The 11,413-nt window shown below is 39.9% G+C and overlaps 1 protein-coding gene across 1 annotated transcript in view; it reads left to right on the top strand.

Moving 5' to 3' along the window:
* LOC110988954 (adenosine deaminase 2-like) overlaps positions 1 to 11,413 on the top strand; it is a 46,318-nt gene that overhangs the window by 22,642 nt on the left and 12,263 nt on the right. The window contains exons 4-8 of the mRNA XM_087130764.1: positions 564 to 792; positions 2,452 to 2,665; positions 4,344 to 4,474; positions 7,455 to 7,654; positions 9,057 to 9,214. Of these exons, the coding sequence (XP_086986890.1) occupies positions 564 to 792; positions 2,452 to 2,665; positions 4,344 to 4,474; positions 7,455 to 7,654; positions 9,057 to 9,214 (932 nt within the window). The remainder of the gene's footprint in view (positions 1 to 563; positions 793 to 2,451; positions 2,666 to 4,343; positions 4,475 to 7,454; positions 7,655 to 9,056; positions 9,215 to 11,413) is intronic.

The following is an 11,413-nucleotide window of genomic DNA, read 5'->3' as shown; positions in this document are numbered from 1 at the left end:
ATTGTATCGTACATGTATATTTTCAGTGCTGTTTTTATACAGGTCCTCATAAGCTATTTTTTATTGGCATGGTCCTCTCAGCAGGGTCGGTGGAAAAATTGGGTTATTTTTAGGTTTGGAGCGAAAAATACGGTCCGTCGGAAGTGAGAACCATAGAATTTAAAAAGGTCGCCGTTACTAATTTTGAATAATGAGGCACTTCTGTTTTTCTTTTTACATGATTTCTATGTACACAAATGTTCAAATGAAGTCCTGAATTTACTCTGTCACCTGCCACTCTGTCACCTGCCACCAAAACGAAGATGAGGGAACTCATGGTTAATTATAACTATATGCATTTTTAAAGATTAAAAAACTCAAACTTCTGCTGACCTAACAATTTGCATTTCTGACAATTGTATCACTTAGTGGTATATGAATTCCCCTAAATCTGGCAACCAGTACATATCATTGCCACATCACATTTTGGCAGCCTATCTTTTGTAGCCCTACCAAAATTCACTTGATATTTACATACCACATGATTTAATATTGATAACAGGCCAATTTGTCTCTTTCCTCAGGTGCAGCTTTGCATGTGCATGACGCTTCAATCACTAGTCTGAGCTGGGTTATAAAGAATGCTACCTACTTGGAAAACTTGTACTTCTGTGTTTCAACTGATGCCAGTGAAACCTTGCAGTTGGAGTTCTTCAGTGTACCCCCGAAAGTAAAAGATCCTTCATGCTGTGATTTGTGGCAAAGTATTGCTCTTGCTCGGGAAAAGTATGGGGCAAATGTTTTTGATAAATGGTAAGGCTGACTTCTGTTTTGTTGGGCATTTTTCTTAGGGATCTTCCATTATTTCTCCAAAATAACTTTTACATAATTACACAGGAAGCCTCCCCCTATAAACATACATGTATATTTGTGAAACCCATTAGAATAATTTCATGTAGCCCATATTGGAGCTACCTTCCTATATAAGATTTATAATTACCTTGCTGAAATATTGCAAAATCCATAAGCGTCCCTACTCAGTGCATCTGATGAAGTATATGTGGTTCTTGCTCATGTATAAAAGCTCATGCATGCTGTTTTCGTTTTTCCAGTTGGTCTATAATGTGCTACCCCATTGTTGCCATTGCAAATCCACCAGAACCCATTGGTGTAGATTTGTAAGCTCTGGGAGTATTTTAAATGGCACGTACTTGACACTATAAAGTATTTCACTCAATATGTGTATTATTTACTGCTGAGCAGCCAAAGCCATTGTGATATTTGTCCCATCTTTCTTTGGACCATCTACTTCCCATGAGAGTTGTACAGATGTTTGCACCTCACTAGCTAGTTCATGTTTTGCAATTGGAATAATTGCAAAAAGATTAATAAACCAATTCACTCTGTTTGCTGGTTTTGTTATTTTTTTTTAATAGGCAGATCCCATCCCTACAACAATGTGTGACTCTGTGGAGTTGACCAACTATTGTAGATGTGTCCCACACATTTCAAAATAGATGCAACTGTCCAATTGGCATTAACAGTTGGTTATACCACACCAGTCATTTTTATGATATATTGTTTCATATCAGAGCTGCATATACGCTCATGAAAATCCAACAGTAATCTGAACGTAAACATTTTTGAATGTCTCCACTTTTTGCTAACTGATGTATAGAAACGTGAAACTGTTATTAAATGTTGCTGTGGTAACTTTGTGAGTTTTTTCACTCGTAGTAACCAAAACTTGGCATGATATTTTGCAATTCTTCTGCATTTGTCTATTATAACCCTGCGGGTAGGGCACTTGACAAGGCATTGCCACAATCCAGTAATGTTTATAATACTCCCAAGACTAAAGCACAGTTTGGGATTGTCCTGCCATTATACACATTACCACTGGCAATGATGTCACTGTTGAATGGATGGTGAGTGACCTTGTCCTTCAGCGTGGAGAAATACAGTAGAACCCTGGTTATAAGTCAAAAGGAAGGAGGCATAGACATGCATGAGTGAGGCGTGTAGTTTACCTAGATTCAGCTTTCGAGTTGGTTTTCACTATTTACATCATGAGAGAACACTATAACCTCTTAAAATTTTGATTGTTGTAACCAATTTGGTACTATACTGGAAATTACACAGAGTCACTGTCATGTACATGTAAGTTTGGATTTTGAGGATTGAGACTGGATTCAGGACTTCTTGTCAATTTTGGATAGGATTTGAATTGTGCCATGCATGAAGGCAGTCGGATGAGAGCCAAGGCTATTCAATTCAGATCAGATTTGGAGATTTGCCTGAAACTGTCACATTGAATTGAGTTTCTGATGCACATCTTTACAGTCTTTTTATAGCCAATTTAAACATTAAGATTTATGTATTTGTAAGAATGTATGAAACATCAGTTGAGCTGGTACCGTTTTTTCAAGCACATGTAATTTTATTGCCATAGAGTTTGCTTTTTACTTACAGGATTTTCAGGAAGATGTCCATGTGGACAGAGGATGATCCAAGGAAGATGTATCCCAATTCTACCATTGCATGGCAGAAATTTGAATCTTGCCTTAAGCCAGTGAATGATTTAATATTCCATGTTGATGTTTTTGATGCTTACCTTTGGCAAGCTATGACAGAGTTCCTTCACGATAATGTGCAGTACATGGAGATACGAGGTTTGCTGCCGCAAGTAAGTCCATCTGAATATACATACTTGCTGATGCTTGACATCATTTTGGGTTGATTTCATTACACAGATAGAAACGCTTTCCTTTGGTTGTACTGGCATTCAGATTAAGTGACATTAGCAAATATTTTTATACTTCTGCTTGCACGGAGGAGTATTTTTTTTGTTTTGGTAATTTTGTTTATCCTAATGTGGGACAGCTAGAGCCAACCATGATGGACAAAATGTAGCAAGTTGCAACAGGTTTTCCCACCCAGTTAAATAGGATTTGGCTGCCAAATTAATGAAACATCACTCTTTTTTGTGCAAATATGAATGGATGTGCAGATCAGTATTCGTTAATTCAACACAATTGTTCAATTTTTTTGAAAGCATGCGATTTCAAAATTCAGCCGTCATTAAATTTTAAAAATGTACCATTCAAATGAACAGTGCCCATTCAAACTGGCATTCAAACTCACTGTAGCCTTCATCTGCACAATTTGGGTCATTCCACTTCACCTGTTAGCAAATTTGTGAAATGCAGGCAAAGATACTGACAGTGTTGTATTCGAGTCTATCTGAAGTCATTGAAAGGATAATCTTTGATTTATTTTCTCTTTTGAATTATTTCCTCACTTTTTGTGGTGAGAAAAACAAATTAAGGTGGATCCTAATTTTTTTTTACTTTCCCAACAACTGTATTCGATAGCACTTGAAAAGGGAGAATGATAAAAAGAGCCATTCATGTAAAGATGCCATTTTGCTGTAAAATTCTGCAGGAATGTAATGCACATACATATTACTGATGTCCATTTGTATCATGAACATTAATCCCCATATGGTGTCAATAATCCCCCCATTTTTTTGAAATTTCCAAGGCCAGGCAAGTCATTCCCTCCACACTTCCCAGTGAGATTTGAAAAATGGAAAAAGCTATCCAGAAGTGGGCTACTTGCACAAAAGTAGACGCAAGCACTAGTCTGATCTTTATAAATTATTGAGAATATTCGCCTTGAAGAGATGGAGAAAAATCAGTATTTACTTTTTTTTCAATTTGCATACATGCACATATACTTTGAAAAATTCAAATATAAATAAATAAATAGTGGTTCATTTTTTAACACTGGTATTGTTGACATCTGACAAGCTGATAGTCCATACTTCAGCAGAGACAGAATTTAAGTTAGTTGTGCTACCCTGTTTTGGAGTTTGGAGAGATCTTTATGACATAAATCTCCTGTGAGTTTGGTTTAGAGTGATGTAAAATGGAAGCCTGTTTGTTTATCTTTACCTTTTCCAGGTTATCACAAAAGTGAATCGCCACACAGTATTTACCCATTCAAAAAAATAAGTAGTTATTCCAGAAACAAAAATAGTTTAATTATGGGTTTTACCCTTTCCCCACGTATATTAAACACTGTATAATTAGTGCTTGTTCAAGAGCATGCAGAGAAATTTACAAGCTTACTCAGCTGTGACTCGAACCCACAACCTGCTGCTTACTAATACATACATTTACGTCTTAACCACTCAACTACTGAGCTTGCAAGGGTCAGCTTGCCGGTGTGAGTCAGACATAGCAGCGGGAACAGCGAACTTATTTCAAGATGTACTTTGCATTGGTGAGATGTTGATTTAATTACAGGTTTTCCCTCACACTGATATGCTACATTTATTTCATTTGACTTTTTTCTCATAGTTGAAAACATCCAATGGAACCCACTTGCCAAGAAACTACACAATGCAGAAATATGCAATGGTCTTCGGCAAGTTTGTGTCTGCAAATCCAGGAAACTTCTCTGGTGCAAAGTTCATTCTTTCTTCTAGAAGGTAACGTGATGGAGGTACAGTTCATAACAAGATTATTCATACCCCTATTATATCTTAGAATTTTTCTAAAGACTGAAAGGTGGGCATAAACTGTTTGGGACATACTTTCAGCTGTCAGGTATAAATGACTGGCTTCGGTTTTATCTCGTGCATAACAAAGAGAATGCTACGTTGTTTTTGTAGCGGTCCGGTCCTTCTGCAGTTGTCAGGAGGGTGGAGATCCGTCCGCCAATTAAGGAGGATAGGAGGCGCAAAACCAGGCAAAACAATGGACTCGAAGCAACTGTGGCTTGATTCCCTTCGATTTATCCCCAGGTGTCCATCACCTGAAATTGTAACCAAAACGAAGCCAAGGAAAAAAAACCCTAAAGAAAGACAGAGGACCTACGATTAATGAGTGATGGCTTACATGTACATCGTAATAAACGTTACATTCGCTATGTCCATGATAAATTCACACTACGAAATGTCTCTGTAGAATCATAAATTCTCTTACCCTAACGTCTAAAAATTTGCCCAAATTGGTATGAACCCTAAAGCCAACGAAAATTTAGGGCTTAGGTTATCCCACAAGGAGCCATGTTGCTGTGCCTGCCAGCCCACCAACTGACCAAGGTGCAGGTCTCAAGCGTGGGAACTGTCCCCGTTAAAAACCCAGAAACTTGTTGTGAACATGGTGAAAACTTTAGCAAGGATCAGCAAGGATCTCCGCATAACCATTGTCAATGCCCACAAAGATGAGAAAGGCTATAAAGCCATTTCCAAGCTCTTCAGAGTACCAATTTCCACTGTACAGTCCATTGTCTAGAAGTACAAGAAGTTCAGTTGTGTGAAAACATCGGCAAGCATTGACGGAAGCCGAAGATATCTCCTCGTCTGATTAGGAAAGTGTGCTGCGAGGCCCTTTCCATCCCCAGAACAACAATGAAGGCACTTCATGACAACAGACTTGGGTGAGATGGGCACCAAGGTTTCAACGCAGAAATCTGCTGTACACTGCACAAGGAAGGGCTACATGGGCGTCGTTCAAGAAAGACCCCTCTCCTCACTCACAGGCATCGAAAAGCTTGACGTACATTTGCCAGAGGGCACCGAGATAAGGACCAAAGTTTCTGGTCATCAGTTCTATAGTCAGACGAGATGAAAATGGAGCTGTTTGGCCACAGGGCTGTTTCCTTCATTTAGTGCAAGAAAGATGAAACATTCAACCCAAAGATCACTGTGCCGATCATGAAGTTTGGAGGTGGGAATATTATGTTGTGGGGTTGTTTCTCTGCAAGTAAGCCTGGCAGTCTCATAAAAGTGGAAGGAATTATGAAGGAGTATTATATCCAGATTCTGCAGGACAATGTCAAGTAGTCTGCAAAAAATCTCCATCTTGGCCCCAGTTGGACATACATGTACGTGTAATGTACTGGTACCAACAGGACAATAATCCTAAACATACGGCAAAGGCAGTCAAGAAATAGTTCCAGGATAACAGCGTGGAGGTGCTACCATGGTCAAGCCAAAGCCCAGACCTGAATCCCATGGGGATGCAAATAAGGTAAAACCAATGCCATCAGTCATTTATACCTGACAGCTAAAAGTATTCAATGATGGCCCAAATATTATGTGCCCACCATTCATTCTTCACAAAAACACTATAAAAACCTCAAATTTATAAGGGGTATCAATAATTTTGTTGTTAACTGTAGATCATGTAGATGTATTGGAACAGTTTAAAAGTCCCATGTACAGTACATTCACTGTATCTGGCAAAGGTCTTTCAGGTGGGGGGGAGGAAAAGCTCTCATTAGCACCAAAATGAAAACCAACAGTGGAGGGGGGGTGATTCTGGGGTATTTTCAGTCAAATGGGTGATTTTCATCCCCATTTCCTTGTTTTAAAAATTTTGTCTGTTCCCCAACTTGTTAACGGAGTTGCTGACTTGAGTCATGTGACTTGGACTCAAGTCAGGCTCGAGTCACAATTTTTGTGACTTGACTTGGACTTGCACAAAATGACTTGCTGCCACTTCTGCTTGTCAATGACCAGCAGATTTTAAACACTATCAGGATTATTTGTAACACCTGTCATTAAAAGAGGATGCTACAACTGATTAATAGTTTCAATATGTAGACATGGTAGAGGGTATTGCAACCAAAAGCTGAATTTTAGGTTTAATACTGATTATGTGCATATTTTCATTGTATTTACCTATGCAACAAACCCCTTAAACCTGGGCCAACCTTTTAAAATAAACCAAACATCCCAGAAAAAAAACACTTCAGAAAAAGTACTTGATATCTTTTGCAACAATCAAAGGAATTACCACTTGTAGGATGATAAACCCAGCACACAACAATTGAATGTTAACTTAGATAATTCATTTTCATTTCACGAATATAAAAGCAAGTTCTAACCGTGGGAACATGTTTTCACACTTTAGATAAGATATTTTCATGCCTTTTCACAAAAGCAGGAAATCTGAAACATTTTCACACCTTTGAAATGATTGGAAAACAATTTCATGTCTTTTTTTCACACAAGTGAGAATACATTTTCATGCCCTTTTTAAACATGCGGAAAAACATTTACATGGCTTTTTGCACAAGTAGGAAAATAATTTTATGTTTTATGCGAATGTTAATGTGCATGAATGTGAGTTCTTTTCAGACAATTGCACATTCCTGTACACAGTGTTAACTTTCAGTTTTAATGTACTGTGTGACAACTGTTTTTTTAAATATTGAAATGTGGCTATATTTGTTAAAAAACTACCCGTAATGGGAAATGCTCAGACTTTAGGAAAGTTTGCAATATAGCCTGTCTGCTGCCCTGTTTTTATATATACTCAATAACTCTGGCATGAACTGGTTTACAGGTGGTGAACTGGTTTATTTTTCATGTTGCTTTGTGGTATTGAATAAAAAAAATATTGTGCATTTTTGTGAAAAGACTGTGAATGACACAATGTGAAATGTTATTATACCTGCAGACACATTGCTGAGAATGTTGTGAAGGGTGACATAAACTTAGCTCTTTCCTTGCGTGATGCCTATCCGGATCATTTTGCTGGATATGATCTGGTTGGCCAAGAAGATGCCGGATATCCTCTCATTCACTTCATTAATGAACTTCTGCTCCCCTCTCAAATGAATCGCAGTCTACCTTACTTCTTCCATGCAGGAGAGACTGGTGAGTATTATACAGTTTGTGCATATATTGGCTGTACACTCAAACATGTACTTGAACATGTTCTTAGAATAGCAGGGGGAAAAGTGTCTAATTTTATCAATAATAAATACATGCTGCTTTTGCTATAATCAGGGCATTTTAATCATTCTTTGAGTGTAATGCTGCAGGGTCCAAAGGTTCTTGTCTTATATATGTGTGTGTGAGTAAAATGTCAGAACAAATGAGGTGGAAAAGGCAAATTTGGCCCCCAAAAGTTTCTGGTCAGCACACGTGTCACCATAGACCTGCACATTGGCAAAAAAAGAAGTCTTTATTTGATATAACGTGATGCCCTAAATCTGCTTAACTTACTTGTGCATGGAGTCCTCATGTGTGGTAATTTTAATATTTTTTGAGTGGGATGATTGAGTAAGTACCTTTAGGCCACATATAATTTGTGTGATATTTTGTTTAGCACTCTTTTCAGTTGCATTGTTATTTCTCATTTGGATGCCAGATAACTAGACAAAAAAATAGTCTTGTGTCCTGTGTACATCTGCAACTGAAAATGCTTTGAAACAGTACAACGTGAGGGGCCAGTCTATTATTCTAAAGACACATAAATACACATCATATCTAAGAAAAAAGTGAGGGGGGGAAAAGCCCTACGTCACCACACCTCTTTTTGAGCCAAGCCCTGACCAGAAAACAGAAACTGTTTGGGCCTTAGGTACAACTTGAGAACCTTTATTCAGTTTTTCATGATCCTGCTGTTTAACTCTGCATTAAACTCTACAGAATGAAGCGCTTGCCGCTAGTATACCCACAGATGTGATGTCAGTCATAATTGTTTGATGTGCAAAATAGGCACTGAATTTCTGTGGGTAATTATTTTCAGAGGTGCCTACAAAAACCTGAAAGAGCTTTTTTGACACCCTCCCTTTTTCCATGGGGGAGGGAGATTATGTGATTCCCTTCCCAAGAACTTGGTTGTCGCTTGCCAAATTACAAAAAAAATTGCGTGTATGTAAAGACACTCAGTACAGATGAGAAGTTTCAACTCAATCAAATCATTTTGTTATGGTTTTGTTATGAAATTCAAGGCCACACTCATGTTAGCCCAGATTCATCAAGCACGGCAATGAAAAAAGTATGGTGAGAGGACCAATTTTATAAAAATTGATGTCAAAATTAGTATAACAAGTTGCTCAAAAGACTTTGGAAGGTACAGTGGAAAAACAATTGTGGATTCTGGCACCCTCCTCCCCTGGCTCTTGGAAGGTTAAATGGGTTGGATCAGGCAGAGCTCTAATTCTCGTAAGGTGTTGGCTACAGTTATTTATCACATGATGGCAGTGTATGCATGTATTGCAACATACCTGCATATCTCAATTTGTGTTTTTGTAATTTGTTTAATACTCAGATTGGGAAGGTACGTCTGTTGATGAAAATGTAATAGATGCGCTTCTACTAAATACATCCAGAATTGGCCATGGATATGCTATCACCAAACATCCAGTTGCTATGGAAATGGCGGTATCACAACAAACTGCAGTAGAGGTCAATCCCATCTCCAACCAGGTAGGATTGTTAATTGTAAAGCTAAATATCCATGATCTACTGGACCAAGTTGCTTCATGTGTTTAATACATGCTATTTTCAATCATGTTTTCCTTCCTGCATGTTCTAACTAACATGTTTATATCACTACAGTTTGCATAAAGCAGGGGGTCGTGTTTGGTATTTGGTGAAATTATGTCAGACCAGTGTGCAGAAAGTGATCAATTTTTAAAATCTACGGAAAAAAACTCAGTATTTTTCATCAAAGTGTACATGCATTGCCACAATTTTTTCGATGAATTTGGTAAGAATGTGAATTTCCATGCATTTCCAATGTTTTTTAATTTCTTGAACAAAATACATGCTCCTGAAGGCAAATGAGACATAGTGTTGGGCAACATCTCCTAATGACTGTTTTTCTGATCCATTATATCATGGAGGAAGGAAAATACGTTGCAGTGGTTGTCTATGGCCGTGAGAGTGTATGTCATGCAACAACTGCATGACTGGCCAACTTACTACTGAAACATGATGCCATGTAGTGCATCAGCTGCCTGTTGAATTATGCATGTACATGTATGCACACTTTGTGCAATTGTACGTGTATTTGTGTTGTTGTTGGCATCTGTCCGTCTTCGCGAGACGATGGAGTAGCTCCAAGAGCATCTAGTTGCACTTCGAATGTGACTGTACTGCATAACCCGAGAGTGACAGTCTCTTTTGCACTTAGTGCACACATATGTTGTTGGCTGCTGCAGCTGGTGTATTTCCTTCAGTCTGGATCTCTTTTCAGCTAAGGCTATGATCCTTGCTTCCTCAGCTGATTGCACGCCCTCCCTCACAGTCAAGCGCCAAGATGGGTGGTCTCCAGCGAGGCTCTCCCAAGATGCAGTGTTGATGCGGCACAGCTTGAAATCCCTTTTGCAGACATTCCTGTACCAGAGTCGTGGATGCCCAAGTGGTGGTTTGCCTTTTGCCAGTTTGCCGTACAGGAGGTCCTTTGGGATGCGGCCAGGTTCCATCCTTCTGACATGGCCAATCCAGTGCAGGCGTCTCTCCCTGAGAATGGTGAACATACTGTTCATCCTGGCTTAGTTCAGGACCTCCGTATTTGGCACCTTGTCCTGCCAGTGGATGTGCAGGATGCACCGGAGACACCTCAGGTGGAAACTGTTGAGTTTCTTCTCCTGTCTGGCATAAGTGGTCCAAGTCTCACTGCTGTAGGGGAGTGTGCTAAGCACACAGGCCTGGTAGACGCCCAGCTTGGTCATCTCCGTGAGGCTGGGGTTGTTTCAGACTCTCTGGTCTAACCTGGCCATAACTACTGCAGCCTGCCTGGCGATCCTGCTGTTCACTTCTGCCTCCAGGGTAAGCAAGCTTGAGATTTGGGACCCGAGGTAGGTAAAGTTTTCTACAGCTTCCAGCATGTGCCCGTTGATGTTGATGGTAGGGGGGTGCTCTGTGCCCTGTGCCATGACATTTGTATTTTTAGGGTAATGGTCAATCCAAACTCCTTGCAGGCATGGGCAAGGCAACTGACAAGATGCTGTAGACCCTCTTCCATGTGCAACGTCAAGGCTGCATCATCAGTGAATAGCATCTCGTGGATGAGGACCTCTATCACTTTGGTCTTAGCGCAGAGATGGATGATATTAAATAGCTTGCCGTCAGCCCTAGTGTGGATATACGTGTACTGTCCCTCACTGCTGTCCTTGAAGGCATACTGAAGGAGCATACAAAAAGTGTTGGTGCAATGACACAACCCTGCTTCACGCCACTGTCGACTGGGAAGGCCTGTGACGCAGCACTGTTGAAGCAGACTGTGTCGTGCATATTCTCATGGAACAAAGTGACAACAGCAAACAGGTGTGGGGGAAGCCAAGTTTCTGGAGAAGTCTGAACAGTCCGCTCCTGCTGACCAGGTAAAATGCCTTCGCCAGGTCGATGAAGGCGAGGTAGAGAGGCATCTGTTATTCCCGACACTTTTCCTACAGTTGGCACAGTGAGAACACCATATCCACTGTTGACTGGCCAGCACGGAAGCCACACTGGGACTCTGGGTAAACACTGGAGGCAAGAATTTGCAGGTTCGCATCAGGGTGACTTGAGCAAAGGCCTTTCCTACGATGCTGAGAAGGTAGATTCCTCGGTAGTTGTTGTAGTTGCTTCTGTCTCCCTTGTTCTTGTATAGGGTGAATATACTAGAATCTCACATGTCCG

This window comes from Acanthaster planci, linkage group LG20 (assembly GCF_054643075.1).
Source record: "Acanthaster planci isolate LZ-2023a linkage group LG20, COTS_SCS, whole genome shotgun sequence".
Classification (NCBI taxonomy): domain Eukaryota; kingdom Metazoa; phylum Echinodermata; class Asteroidea; order Valvatida; family Acanthasteridae; genus Acanthaster; species Acanthaster planci.
Note: the sequence above shows the minus strand (reverse complement) of the source record. Positions and strands in the feature narration are given on the sequence as shown.